General features: G+C 47.1%; 1 protein-coding gene across 2 annotated transcripts in view; it reads left to right on the top strand.

Moving 5' to 3' along the window:
- EXOC3L4 (exocyst complex component 3 like 4) overlaps positions 1 to 15,155 on the top strand; it is a 30,419-nt gene that overhangs the window by 956 nt on the left and 14,308 nt on the right. For both annotated transcript variants that reach the window (XM_064659242.1, XM_064659241.1), the window contains exons 2-7: positions 1,129 to 1,519; positions 4,926 to 5,577; positions 8,520 to 8,637; positions 9,661 to 9,786; positions 11,026 to 11,126; positions 13,087 to 13,185. In XM_064659242.1, coding sequence (XP_064515312.1) covers positions 1,186 to 1,519; positions 4,926 to 5,577; positions 8,520 to 8,637; positions 9,661 to 9,786; positions 11,026 to 11,126; positions 13,087 to 13,185 — 1,430 coding nt within the window. In that variant the 5' untranslated portion in view covers positions 1,129 to 1,185. The remainder of the gene's footprint in view (positions 1 to 1,128; positions 1,520 to 4,925; positions 5,578 to 8,519; positions 8,638 to 9,660; positions 9,787 to 11,025; positions 11,127 to 13,086; positions 13,186 to 15,155) is intronic.

Genomic DNA, 15,155 nt, shown 5'->3' on the forward strand with positions numbered 1-15,155 from the left:
TCCAGAGTCCCAACATGTCCATTCACTGCAGTCATATTTCAACCTCTGGACTGGACAGATCTGAGACAGGCAGTTCCTGGGTCACCTCAAGCAATAGCTGTTTCTAATGATTTGAACTATTCGCTGAACTGCCCTGAGCCTGTGCCAGGGAAACATGGCATTTTCCACCCTCAGCTCTGCAAAGTATGTCTCCATGAGTGGGCTGTGTTAACTGGTGACCTCATGAGAGCCCTTTGCAAGGGAAGGAAGGCAAAATCTCTCTCTTCCCCCTTTGCAAGCATCTGGGCCAGCCCTCAGGGTGGGCAGAGGGGAGTTAGTCTGTCTGCAGAAGGACAGGAGCTGAGCAAGTGCAGAGGACGTGATTGCAGCCCAGTAGCACTGACAGAAGCAGTCCTGCTGAAATCTGAAATCTGCAGCATCCCCTGCAGCATCCCCTGCAGCATCCCCTGCAGCTCGCACAGAGCTTTGTTTGACCTTAGAGATGCCCATTCTTGGCATGCTGGGATGCAGTGCTCTGAGGCAGAATGTGAACCCCTTCTGCATTGTACGGCCTCCTGCACTGTAACCATGATGATTCAGAGTGCAGGGATAGTTGTGGTTTTAATGGAAGAGGCTAGAGCAGAGCTCAGATACCCAGTGGGGACCACTCACCCCTGGGCCACCGCCAGCAGCTGCAGGGCAGAAGTAACAACATAACCCAAAGTTGCCATATTCAGATCAGAAAGTGGCAACACCCCAGTGAGACTAAGGGGGGATCATCATTCCTGCATGGCTGGAAATCCACCTAGAAGAATGGAAAGTAAAACCATACCTTGCTACCAAGTGAAATGGTATTTTTGCACAGACTTCAGCATCTCTGATGGTTAATGATTCCTTGGTGCAGGAGAAATAGCTGCCACTTTCCTGATTTAGGGAGTTAAGTGGAGCTTCCCAGAGCACCAGGTGCTGTGGGTGCTGGTGCCTGTGGGTAGAGAAATTGTTTCAGCAGCTGCAGGCTACAACAACTTTCCCTATTTTGTATTATGCACAGGAAAAGAATGGGCCAGATTTGCACTCCAGGACTGACTTTGGAGAAAGAGTAATATCCTGTTAAGAACACCTCTAATTCTGCTGTTTTATGCATTTCAGTGATTACCATCAACCTGTTTGGTAAACCTCTTGTTGAAAGACAAGAAAAATACAAATATGGAGTTAGACCCAAGGACTGTGACCTCAGAACCAGCCTCTCCGACGAGCAGTGCTGGGGAGGAAAAGATGGAGATTACTTCTGAACTGAGCAGCCCAACTTCACACAGCAGGGACAGTGGGTTCTTTGGAAGTATTAGAAGGTTAAGCACCTGGAAATCGAAACAAAGTCCGAACAAAGGGAGTGGAAACGAAGATACTGGCACTTGGAAAGGAAAAAGACTTTTGCGATCATTTAGGAGCTATGAGAAGAACAAAACCACGATATGTGATGGTGTAGAGAAGATTGGTGAAAATAAAGAAGCAGAGCCCATTCAAGGAAAACCTCTTTCAGGTAAGAAGCAAAACCACCAGTGTTATTTGCTTGGCAGGATTAATGTAACCTTGAAGGTTACATTAATTTACAGTGTACAAATGTTGGACCCAACAGAGGTACCAAAGAACAAGGTATCCCATCACAAGGGAGAGACAACTGCATCCCTTGCACGGTCTCGTTGGGTGTTACCTGGCCCAGGCTGGGCAGGTCACCTGCTGTCACTGAACATGCTGCTCTGTAGCCACCACTGCATTATTTCAACCATATCAGCAACCTACCCATCAACCTGTCAGTGGACATATCGCCCTTCATACATATCAGTCACCAATCTGCTGACCCCAGTTTGGGAACTGCTGGTCTGACAATACCTAGAAGTGCAGTGTGGACTATTTCGACACTATTGCCTGCATTGCCCTTCTGGACAATTTCTGCTCTTCAGCTCTCAGACTGATGGTCCCCTGACTGTGCTCTGTAGGTTGGTGCAAGGCCTTGATGGGGAATAAAGATAGTTTGGCTGTGATCTGACTTGGCATCTCCGCTTTGGTTCCTAATCTTAGAGACTGCCTTGCAAAGACACTTTCACAGATACTTTGCTCTCTTACACTGACTTTCCACCTGTCCTTCTCACAACAGCAGTGCTGCAAGTATTTATTGTTTGTCTTCCTCTGGCTGGTTACTCTCGTGTGTTTTGTCAGCATTATGTAGATAGGTCTTGGTCTAATTATGATAACTACCTTTAGCATAGCTCTCACCTTTCCCCAAGTGTGGGCAGACTGCAATGACTTTGATCATGGTTTGGGCACCGCTTCACTCCATCTTTTCAAGGCAGAGGTACTAAAATGCATCCACCTGGTGATAGACTGAGGTGGGTTGACATGGCTTGACCTTTCCTTGGGCTAAATTTCTAGAAAAAAATTCTTGATCTTCTGCATAGGGTGCCACAGGGATCAGATAGATGGGCTGGCATTGTCTCACTACTGTAATGTGCTCTACTTCACTGTGAAGTTATTTACTGCTTTGCACTGATACATTGTGAGGTCGGTAAGCTGGATCTTAGCCTGTCTCATGAACTTTGCTAGTCTGATCTCAAAGGGTCATAGATGAGGAGCAACAGGAAATGTTATCATAAGATTTTTCATCTCCTGCAACAAATGAGCTGAATAATTGCATAAATAATGCCCATTCTCTGCTCAATAACTCGTGTTTGGCCTGGACTAGGGCAGCTCTGTCAGAAACACATCCCATCCTGAGATAAGTATGGCAAGTGATGGAGACTCCACCATGTGCACCATTAAGCTGAATAATAGTTAATTGCCTTTCAATTGTCTTCCTTCAACCACCAGCTGGCTGATCTTGTATTGCTAAATTAAAGATCCATTTAGCACCCAACATCACCTCCCTGAATAATTACCCTAGATGGTGATTAAATGGTGTTTTCTCACTTTGATAAACAGAAGAGAATGTATTCCTCTAGTCTCTCACTGCAATCATTTGTATAAAAACAGGTTTTATATTAATTTATCTAGAAGAGACTAAGTTAATTGGTACAATCTTCCTCCCTTCCTGGTGTAGAAGCAACTGTAGCACCATATAGGTACTCAAAGATTTATGTGTTCTATGATGTATCAATAGTTGGGATATGTGGCATATTTCTGTATTTATACAGATACTCTTATGCTACACAGATAATTTAATACATATGGTATAAAACCCGTGTGCAGACAAGCCCAAGGGCACAAATTACAGGCTATGGACCAGTCCTTCATATCTTCTTTGAGTACTCTCCAATTTTTCCTAATCATTTAATATGTGTATGTCCCAGAAGTAGTGGTCACACATGCCTAAATAGGACCCTTTCCCTTCTCTTTAATATTTGCCCAGTATCACAGTGGGATCTCCTGTTGAGAGCATCTGTTACAGTGCTGGAGATGGTGAGAGCTTCCCAAGGTCTCTCAAAAGCTAACAGTGCATCTGGATCTCCTCAACACATGGCAAATACTTCCTGTCTTACTGGCAAATAGGCAGTGGTTCTTGCATGAGCAAGGCTTTGTAAAGTAAATGTGAAACTCAGTAGACCTCAGCTACTGCTACCCCCACACACACACTTTGGGGTAGCACTATCTGGTGGCTTTTGCCCAGCCTCAGCCAACACCAGCCAGTACTGGTAGTGGGTGCCAAAAGCAAAGGAAGTGGGGAAAACCCACGTGAGACCTGAGCACCAGGAACACCCCAAACCTACAGGTTTGGATGCCCCTCCAGTGCACACACCTCCCCAAACCACTCAGTGCTTGCTGCTTGGGAAACAAACGTCACTGGTGCAAGGCAGTGCTTGGCATCTGACTGTAAGTTTATATACAGGAGGTGAACAGCCAAGTCATCCAACCCTGAACCACCCCAGGAGGGTGAATTTCACATACTTGGTGTTTCGGTCTTTATTCCGGGACACCAGGACCACCATCCCAGAGAATCTCCTCACTCCCCAGCCAAAAGATTATTGCAGGTTGCAATAACTGCAGAGCTAAGAAGCGGTGTCTTCTGGTCCTCCAGAAGTCCCTCTTTTTGACTGAGAGGAGGCTGAAGACCACAGGCATTCACAGAACATCTAAATATCTGGAACAGGTAAGAGGCATCTTACCTGTGTCAAGAAGCCAGTTTCTGTGACTGACACAGGCTGCAAAGGGTGGCCAGTCCCAGATGGACCAGTCTCTGGCTTGCTGTCTCAGTCCCTACATCTCAAGAAGAGAGATCTCATTATGGAATCACCAGAAACCATCTCTGCATTTTGTTCAGCCTCAAAAATGCAGAAGCTAGTTTAGCTGTGACATTAGTTGGATGTATTTTAGGAAACCTTGATAATGCACAAAATCAAAAAAGGAGAGAAGCCTGGGGTTTGCCCAAGGTTACATTTAAACAAGAAATGTTCCAAAAAATGTGTCAGGAGCAGTGCTGAGCACACTGGTATACAGGAAACAAGGACAGATATGCTAAAGGAAATCCTGCTGGTATGGTATATTCTGAATTCTTCCTGATGCCAGTCACACTTCATCTCCACACAAGCAGAGAGGCAGAGACAGAGGTGGTTTTATGCTGTCTGAGCCACCAGTATCCCCCTCCGCAGCCTCATTAGACATTGCTTGAGGTTTTCCTGCAGGGCTATCATCAGCTTTTTGGATATTTCCTACCTCTGTAACCGGCACTTTAGAGATGTGGCTCGATTTGCAGTGATTGCATTCCCACTGTTTTCCTCTCCTGTGTCAAACAGGAGCTGAAGAGGTCGAGGGGGTCAGTCTCAGGGGCACTGCTGGGACCTGGCTACTCAGAGCAGCCCCCTGCAAGCCTCCCTGTGGGGCATTTTGTCCTGTTACCTACCTGTCAAGAACCTAACACCTGCTTTGTCCCAACCCCTTCCCCTCTCTTTCTGCAGTAATGGAAATCAATGAACTTATTCAGAAAAGACAACTCCTGGAAGCATTTGCAAGTATCAAGTTATTGGAAGATGAGACTATCTCTGAACGGAATGCTGAGAAATACAAAGATAACCCACAGGAGCTTTTACGGAAATCCAAGGATGTGAATTTCCTTTATAACTCCATCGCAAATGCTATCCAGTCCATAGTGGAGGGAACGCTGGAAGCTTCCACTGTAGAGGAAACCATGCTGACCTCCATGGTGACTTTAATTGCCCATGAAGAAGCAGCTCATCCCAACACAGACAAAGCTGTTCATCCTGGGTCAGACTTGCTTGGCAGGCCCAGAAAGTGGAGGGAGATGTGGAGGGAAGCAATCAACGAGAGTGCTAAAAAAAGAGTCCTGAAGGCACCCATGGCATCAAAGGAAGAAGATAGTTCTTGGCTTGATCTCCACTTAAATTTCCTCCAGAAACTCCTGAGGGAAGATTTGCTGAAAATTAAGTTATCAGTAAAAAAGTGCTATCCCGAGGAGTATCAAGTGTGTGACACATATGTGGAGGCTTTTCATAAGGCCATTGCCTCACATTTGCAACACCTTTGCCAGGGACTGCTGGATTTCAATGAGCTCTACACCTTGCTCAACTGGGTGGCCAACACCTACCACAGGTAAGCTGCTGTGCTTGTCACATTTCCTCTGCCTCCTCCAGAGAGCGGCAGGGCGGTGGGGTACTCCAAAAGCACTGAGCTATTCTTAGTTTTCCAAGTGAGCAGGAGAGACACAGTGACTTCTACAGTGGAGCCAGATAGTAAGTGTGTTAATAGGTGGGGACAAAGGTTTGTGGATAAAGCACTTGCTGGTTTTTAAAGATGTACCTCACCCCCTTTTTCCCCTCCCTGTCCCACTTGCTGTTCCCACATGGCAGGAAGCTCCTCCTCACAGCTCAGATAAACCTGCTCCTTTCTGCAGATATTTTGCAAGATCCAACAGCTGCTCAGTGACTTTTCCAGGCACAGGGAGGGACCTGTGGGGGAGGTCTTTTTCCTGTTTAATTAAAACCATGATGCATTTGGCAATGGGCCACATTAACCCCCTTGCATGGGGTCAGAGTTCTCTTGAGGAGGTGCCAAGACATCATCAAGTGGAATTTTTATCCACATAAAAACAAAGGCTCTGTCTCAGACGTGTCTGCTAGTTGAATGAGAGGTTTCTAGAACCTCTTAAGGCTCCTTGCAATTCAGGGGTGACTGAAATATTCTAGGAGCTGTAGGGATGTAGTAAACACTATCCTCAGGGCACCCTGAATGTATGGGGGTACAGGCAGGAATTTTTTGTAAAAGCCGTAAAAACTGTGTTGCTTGTACAGCCAATGGAGACATCTTAGGTGCTCACAGAAGGTCCATGCATCGAGTGTCAGTGTCCTCAGTTATTTCCTGCCCTAGACCACAGCCCATCACCCCAGCCCCAAAGAGCTCCCAGACTAAAACTCAACAGAGATACACAGCGAGGTGGGAAGGAGATGAGAAGCAACATTCACAGGAGACGGATCTGGAAATAAACATGCGAGAACAGCCATGTCAAAGCAAAATCCTGTCTGTTCCAGTAGCTGGTCTCCAAGAATGGCCTGAACCAGATGCCCAAGGAAGGGACAAATGCAAAGCAATTGACAGCCCTCAAAAAAAAACCTCCAAAAAACAACAAAGAGGGAGTGAAGGTAGGAGTATCAGCACTAAGTCAAACAGTGGGCAAAAATGACCAGGGAGGGAGGTGGTGGTGGAGCAGGGCAAGCAGCAGTACATGGTTTCCCAGAGCACCCCTAGTCTGAAATAGCTTTTGGGTAAGAAACACTTGCACTGCAGGTAGTCTTTGTTTTAAGCAGCCCTCAACATATTTATTTCGTGAACTTGTCCAGTTACTCCTAAACCCCTGTTTACAGTGTGGTGACCATGATGATGTGTGTAACCCCCTCAGCATCATCAGGCCCTACTGATCTCATCTGGAGGGAAATTCCTGCATGTCCTCAGCCCCTGGAAACTGTACTGCACCCCAGCATTGCAGGAGAGAGAGGAAAGAAACAAACTTCAGCAGCTGGGTTCTGCATGAAAGAAAAATACACACACCCCCCATATTTCTCTAACTAAGCTGTGAAAAAGCTTATTAAGAGGTTGCAGCTGTTTGGGGCACTGTTTGCAATCACCTTGATGGTTTGGGCTGTTTTAATTTAATTTAATTTAATTTAATTTCATTGCTCCTTGGAACCCATTCCAAAAAAGAAGAAATTGTCTGACTGAAACTCATTATTGGTGTTACAATTCAAATTAATGAAAAAAAAAGAAAGAGTGGGGACTAAGCTCCTCAAGTATACACTTGAGACAGTCCTTTCAGTTGTGGTGGAGAGTCTGTATTTAGATCTGTGATGTCCTTTTGAATGAGCAGCAGACTCTGGTAGCAGTGGGCTGTGCAATGCTCCACATGTGCAGATGTACCTCTCTGGGAAATCTAAACCATCACTGTGGACTCCAGGACACTATCAGCAAGCTGAGTTTATTTTCTGCTGAGCAGTCACTGCACCAGGCTGACCTTGTACAGTACAATCCTCACTTGGATCCGAACCTGACTGTGGGCACAGTGCTGGTTTGGCAATGGGAACCCTTTTTGGATGAGGGAATGAGCAGGCTGTGTGTAGGACATCACAGCTGTGTTCCCTGGTAACCAGGTGACTGCTTGAAACTTAGGCCCTACCTTCATCAAGTGCATAAATATTTTCTTCTTTCCATTTTCCACCTTCATCACCCTGCAAGATGCAATGCCTCCACAGTCCGTGGCAGATTGCAAGAGCAGCACATTCAATTGTACAGGCTAATGACGTTTCTTGCCCTAGAGAGAGAAACACAGGCACTCCCTCCCTTTCCCTGCTTCCAGGCTAATCAGCTGGTCTGAGTACATGTCAGTCCAGGGGAAAGTGAGTGGTAATGGTAAAGTCGTGTGTCAGCTGAGCACACTTCGGAGTCAGACTCTGTAGCTGCACATCCACCCACCACTTCCATCTGCGGGGGAACATGGCTCGTATCCCAGGCATGGGAGCGCCTTCCAGGGGCTGCCCTGCACGGAGCAGGTCCTGCTCTGCACGGAGCAGGTCCTGCTCTGCCACCGTCCCTTGCTCCGGATAATGCACAGAGAAGAATAACAGGCTGATAATGAGCCGTGATGCGACACGGGAGAGGAGCCAGAGGGATCAGCTAGCGACAACGCAACAAGCTACTACAGGAATTACCCTGAAAGGCATTTTGCAAGCTCATAGTCGAATGAATCAGCTTCAGGTTGTTTATTTTAAAAAGTAAATTCTCATAGCACTTTTCATGTCCAAACAACTCAGAAGTCTCATGATTTCTGAGGTGGGCTGGAACCTTACATCATTTTGGGTTTGAATAATTAGGATTGTGAATAGCAAGGAAAGATTTTCTTGTTAAATCTTGAAAACAGGCATCACAATTTAAGCTTTAAGTATATTTCTCATGGCTTAATAATAACGTAGTTCATGCTGCATGAATATTCCATCAGTTTATTCACACTCTGAGGCAATATAATTTGTTAATTTGAATCTTTCCAGTGAACTCTTTCTGGGTCACCCTGACCTCAAACCAGAGGTTAAGACAGAAAACCTGTCCCTGCTGTTAACACCAGCTGACTGGGATAAACTGAAAAACAACTACATTGCTTCTGCAAAGGTAAGAGCTTTGACCTAGCCCCCACATGCCCCCTCAGGGAACGTACAGGAGCCCCAGCCCCCCTGGTACAGGTCTTGGATGACCGTGTTGTGGTTTCTAGCCCCACCAGCTGCTGAGTCCTGCCAGCGCTGCACAGAATGGCCTTTAATGAAAAACAAGAAGGTCCTGAACACCAACTCAGGGACCCAAGCTGAGTCAAAGGGACTGTAGCAGACCCACACAGTGTGGCAGAGGCTTAATGAAAGGTTGTAGCTGGGCTTTATCAGATTGAATGCACTGCAAAGCCAGGTGTAAAGGCATTTTAGCTGCTACTGTCACTGTGTGGGATCTTCTCCAGCACATCTGAGGTTTGCTACAGGCAGACAACTTTTGGCATCCCCACCAGAAGGCACCCCCATGGTTCATGTCCTCTGAGGAAGCTCCTTCTGCAGTTGTTTTTCTGCAGTCCTTGCTGGCACCCTTTGTAAGACTACAAGCTTTCCTGGCTTTTTGCTGGGCTCAGTCATTTTCTTGCAAACCGTTTCTGAAACAGGGCGCTGATCAAGGTGAGCTCAAGGTGCCCAGCTGAATTAAATCAGTATTGCTCCACTATGCTGGTGAAAGCTCACTGTTTCACCAGCAACAAGATTGATTTATCAGCCAGGACTGAACACTGCTGTTGGTTACTTGAATGGCTGTAACCTCTGGAGAGGATCGATTTGATCTTTAATCCTGACCTGGTGCATTCCATGTGCTGGAGGACTTTGTAATCAAGCAAACAGCTGACATACTATTTCCTGCCAGGAGAATGACTCTCCTTTGATATGAGAGTACCTTGCCCACACACAGCACAGCTCCTGATTTCTCCTGAGATCCTGTTTAGACTGACAGGACTGGAGCAACACCTGTGACTCTGCTTACCTTTCCATGCTGTGCACGTGAACCTTACACACGTGACAATGGAGCAAAATGCAGTGAGCCTCTGTATTCATGTTTGCTTCCTTATCCTGAGCTGCATGTTTCCTTCCTACGTTTAACATTTAGGAGAAAATCAAAAGTTATTTTGGAAACATCCTGAGACTAGAGGTCACAGAGAAGTGGGAGAAGGAAGTTCATTCAGAAGCGAAGGAAAACCTCTACCACGCCTCGCTCTCCTTTGATATTCAAACGGTATTTAATTAGCTGGGGTAATGCTGGGGGGGCTCTGTGGCTCCAGGGAAACTGAATCGTTGCCTTTTGGGGTGGAGGTACTGCCTCCTGCCATAATTTATGTAAGTCACGCACTGGCAGAATACATTAGAGCAGAAAATGACATTTATTACAGCTTCTGGCTCTCCCGCTTGCCTTCTAGCTGCAAATTAAACCTGCTGTCAATTGTGTCAGCAACATAATAGGCAACTGATTTTAAAGTCCCTAAGCCTCTTTGATTAGAAAGAAGAAAGAGAAAGGGAAAAAAAGATGGAAAGAAAAGGTTTGTTAGAAAAAAACCCTTGGCTTAAAGAACAACTTTGTCCCGGGGCTGTGGAAGCTGTGGAAAGGCCGTAGGCAGTAACAGCCACTCCAATTTAAACAGTACAAAAAACAAAAGCTCCTACTAGGTTTAGGGGCTACAGGGTAATAAATCCAGGAGGGGTTTGGATTCATACTCCTCACTCAATTGGTTGAGTCACTTCAACTAAATAATACTAACAAAAAAGAGAGGGAGAGAAAAAGAAAATCAAAGAGTTTTGCTTGCTGCCGTGACTATTTTTCCTTAGAGAAATATTACACATTATGTGATCGTGGGGAAGGCAGGTCTGAATTGGATTAGCAGATGGATAGGAGGCCTTGGGAAGCACCAGAATGGGACTACAACATGCCTCACTCTGGAGGTGCAGCCAGGACTGTGGGAATGGGAATCCAGGAGGAGTCCCAGTGCAAACAAGGCTTCAGGGTGGTGCCTGACCCTCTGTGCTGCCCTGTTATCACTCCTGAGAATGGGACTTGTGTGAGCCTCTAGGGATGGGGCTTATAGTCATCCTTATCATGGGGTCATGCATGGGAACCTCTCAGCTTCCCTTGGGTTGCCGATTGATCCCTCCCAGAAACCCCCCAAAAGAGGAGGATGACACTGGGTGAGGTCGGAGCTCCAGCCAACACCGCCTCTAACTCACACTCAGACAGCAAAAGGACGTGAAGCAATTAGGGATGAATGATTATATCACAAATCAATCGGTGCTTCTTGGCCCATTCTGTGTTATAATTTTTAAAACTGCCAGAGAATAATGAAAATCTCCTGGCAACAAGTTGGCTGTTTGCCCCTTTGCTAGGTGAGCCATCCTTACTAACCAAAGCTGCATGAGATCCTTGGAAAGGATGTTTCTCCCATGTCTGTCCCATTCACTGGAGCTTTTTTGTGCCCTTTTCTAGATCATCGGGGAGCACATGAAGTTATCTGGAGCTATCAGCAGAAGCCTGGAAACAAAAATGCTTGAGCTGTGCATGACAGAGCTGCTTGAATTTATACCAAGGTCATTACCACTCCTGGCAGTACTTTCTTTTCAAATGAGTCTCACACCGGTAAAAACACAGGGAAAAGGTCTGTGCACTGGACCAGGTGCTGGCATCAAGCAGGTATAGGTCTGCTCTTGGGAGAATTAAAGATTACAGTGAGCCAAATAACAAGCAAGCTGCAGAACAACCTGGAGGGAGTCATAAATAGATCCAGACAGGACTCTTGCAAGTCTTAGAATCTAATGCCAGAGCTCCAGGAAGGAGCTGCTGTCTGGGAAGGGATGGTACCACCGTGATCACATCCATCCAGGACCTTTGTGCATTAGATGCTGGTCACTTGCAGCTTCAGCCATGAGCAAGCTGCAATTATGGACCCCTCAGACCCAAAGCCTGCTTGCCCAAAACATCATCTGGGGGTCCTAGGGTGAGTCCTGCTGAGAGGGTTTTCTCTGACCTCCCATGTCTTTGGGCATAAAAATGGATGGTGAGACCCTCTCTGCTACACCTGGGCAAAACATACAGCTGGGCTGCCTTCTGAGTCTCTTTGAAATTCACCCAGTGTCCAAGGGAGATTGCTGAAATAATGGTTTTTTTACTTGATAGTCTCCACGTTATGGCCTCAGATCTTACCCGCTGCAACATGCTTTGGGAATGCTCCAGGGAAGGTTTTAGGCTTGCAGAGGGTCCCAGCACAGTGACACATTGTCTGATGCCCCTGTCGGGGCTGTATTTGGGACGTCCATGGATGTTTGCCGGAGCAGCAATCTGCGGAGGAGAAAGGCTGTTTGACGTGAATCAACTATGAACAAGACTAAAAATAATTTTGCATTAACCTTTGAAGTTTCCCACCTCCAGCAGGCACCAAGTGTGGAGTTTGCTAATGCAGGAGCATGGGTGGGGAACCTGAGCACTGCTTTTTCCCACCATGAACCTGGGGCATGGCAGGGGTCCAAATTGCACTAAAGGCAACACTTTCCCTTCTAAACCCTCATCTCTAGTAGCCCAGCAATCTACACTTCTCTCCCATGCCCTGAGTGAGCATGGTAGTTCAAAACAGCTATTTGGCTCTGAAGTCTGTCTGGGTTTTTGAGGAGAAACAAGGCAGTGATGTTCTGGCCTTTTCTTTCCCCCATTTTTCTTATTTTTCTCTTTTATTTCTTTTTTCTTTGTTCTTCTTTTCCTCTTTCTTTGTTTTATTTTTTAATTATTTTTTCTTTTATTTTATTTTTTTATTGGGTTTTTTATTCTTTTTTTTAAATACTGTACAATTCAAACCAGGGCAGCAATAGCTCTCAGAGGACCACTGAAACTTAAGCTTTTATGGAAACAAACCTGAGATACAAGTGCTTGAGGCCAGCCTAAGCAGATCCCTTTACCCTGACAAAGAATGGGACCAACAAACAAAGCCTTCTTGAGCACACAGCTTCCTGTCATCAGCACAGACCTGTCTGTAAAACAGCTGTGAAACCCATAGAACCTGTGCTACACAAAAAAAAGCTACCTGACACTGAGGTCAGGGGGAAGAAAAGTCGGATGTGCTACCCTGTTCCTATTCACCTTCTGTTTTAAAATCAGCCCTCAGGTAAATCCTTTACCTGTGTTGTGCTTAAAAAGGCACGTAATATATTGTCCCAAAAGCCAGCAAGATGAAGGTCCAGACTTACAAGCCTGAGTACCACAGCTGCAATTAAACCCTCAGCATGAGGAAAAGTAAGAGTTGGCCTGCCCACATCCCTGGCATCTCTCCAAAAGTGCTCTGTACCTGCTCAGGCGAGCGCATCCTAGACCTGTAATTATCTGCCATCTATTTTCCTCCAATGCACACACATGTTGTGACAGCTGGAGAAAACACGTCTGCATACAGAGGGGACAGGTTGGGCCAGCCATGGGTGTCTCCTGACATCACCACGTACACAGAAGATGAGCCATCCTCAGTGCCCCCACCATTAAGTGTTACCTGAGTGTCTTTTCTTACAGGTTTGAGAAGGAGTTTGAGAAGGCTTGGAGCACTGCCCAGGACAGCCCCATCTTTGCACCCTATGTTGTTGCCTACATCAACAGCTTCCACGACCTAATGTAAGTCCACTCCCCCTGAGCTCAGATGCCATGTTTTTGGGGTCTGGGAGCGTAACAGCATCTGTAAAGGAAAGATCAAGGTCTCCAGCCCTTCTAACCTCACAGGAGGATTTTCACCAAGGGATGCAGATAAAAGTCACAGGCATGAAGAGACAGAAACATAAACAGATGCAGTGCTTGCATGAAAGTTTTAAACTCATTTTCAGCCTCAGAGGAGGGGTTTTTCCACGTTTTCTTCTGGAGGTTAGCAGTGCAAACCCAGAAACACGGTCTCAAGGCTGCCTTTGGCACTGGGCTGGAGGAAACTCTATGAAAGCACTGAACCTGAAAATAAACCCCTGCCATTGCATCTGGCAGCTGGAACTTCTAGGACTTTGCATGAATTAGTTATTTCAAGCCATTGGTTGAAAAGTGCCTCTGATGAACAGGTACCGTCAGTGCTGACTATCAGAGATCTGGCTATCCCTCTCCCCATAAGTCGGATGGTGCCAGTGAGCGCATGTCCCAGGGTCTGGTCCCTCAGCCCAGTGCTGTGGCACATGATGACCTTGCACATCCCACTCTGCAGCCGCTTACACAGCTGCCACAGCCCCTCCCAGTGCCAGTTCCATGGAATACTGGTGCTGTTCATATGCCTGCCCCAGGGGGATGGTCTGCAGCCACGCAGGGACATGGCCCACCGAGGCCCAGGGGCTCTTCAGCATCTGGAGTCACCTCTGCCATGCAGATATGGTGCTTCAGAGGCCAACCCAACAAAACAGCACAGGAATAATGCGTGGGCTCTAGCCACCAAAAAGCTTGGGTTGTGATCTTCAGCTCATGTTGCTGCACTGCTGCCTGGCACTGCCTCCTGTGAGGATGCTATATGCCAAATATTACTGAGGGGATGGAGAGGATTTCGTGTTCGGTGTCTCGCAGGAGCCGACGGCTCCAGCCGCAATGAGCACTACCGTAGGGAAGTCTCTAGATGGCACGGTCTCTCCAGCAATGCTAACCTCGCCGAGGAGCTGGCTTTCACTGCCTCCTCCTGACCCTGCGGAAAATTGCTCTCCCCTTCCCTGCTGGAGACTGGCGAGGGGGTGAAGGAAGACGATAGCCCCAGGCACGGAGCTGGCAGCGTTTGGGTGGCGGATTGGCTCTGCTGGGTTTATTCCTGAGTCAAGCTGTCTATTCATCAGCCTGAGGTGATGAGTGCTGGGCAGAGCTAGATGACCTAACAGCATGATTTTTTGCATGCCGTACCCAGAATTCAACGGGAGTTGCAGCCCTGAGCTCCAGCCTGGCACGACAGGGATGCTGTTGAGTGCTTTATAGTCCTGCCTGGGCAACCTCAGACATATGAAGTCTGGGCAGAGGCAGGAACCTGCGGCTCTCCGTGGTCACAGCAGTGGATTTGGCACATCCATGGAAGCTTGGGCACTACTGGTGTTGCCTTGCTTCCTCAGTTACCCCACCCCCCACCCCCCCAAAGTGTGTTACAGTGGGACGGGAATGGAAAGTGAGAAGAAAGACAGGAGCACACAATGCCCCCAAAGCTCACACACACACTGGGGATTCCCTTAACCTCTCAGAAGTTGTGTTTTCTTCCTCATGGGGTGAAATCTTGCAGAAGTACGCACTGTCCTTCGGAAATTCCACAGGTTTCCATACCCATAGTCCCCATCCTAGCTGCTGATGATAGACATTGCGTGGAGTGACTCAGATGGGCTCTGGGGGACACAGGCTCAGCAATTTTCCCTTCTCTGGCTTTATTATTTACTTCTTTCTTCACCCACGGCCCCTCAGTGCTCTCCCAGGTACTTGCAGACCATTTAGCAAAGGTGTTGCTCAAGTGAAAGAGCAACCAGCCTATGCAACTGCTCCGCATGGCTGCACCATCCCACCTGATGAGGAAATCTGTGGGGTTTTTAAGCACAGTCACAGCTGTGACTCATTTTCAGTGCACAGGATTGTGCAAAAGGAGCCATTAC

The sequence above is a fragment of the Pseudopipra pipra genome, chromosome 6, assembly GCF_036250125.1.
Source record: "Pseudopipra pipra isolate bDixPip1 chromosome 6, bDixPip1.hap1, whole genome shotgun sequence".
Classification (NCBI taxonomy): Eukaryota; Metazoa; Chordata; class Aves; order Passeriformes; family Pipridae; genus Pseudopipra; species Pseudopipra pipra.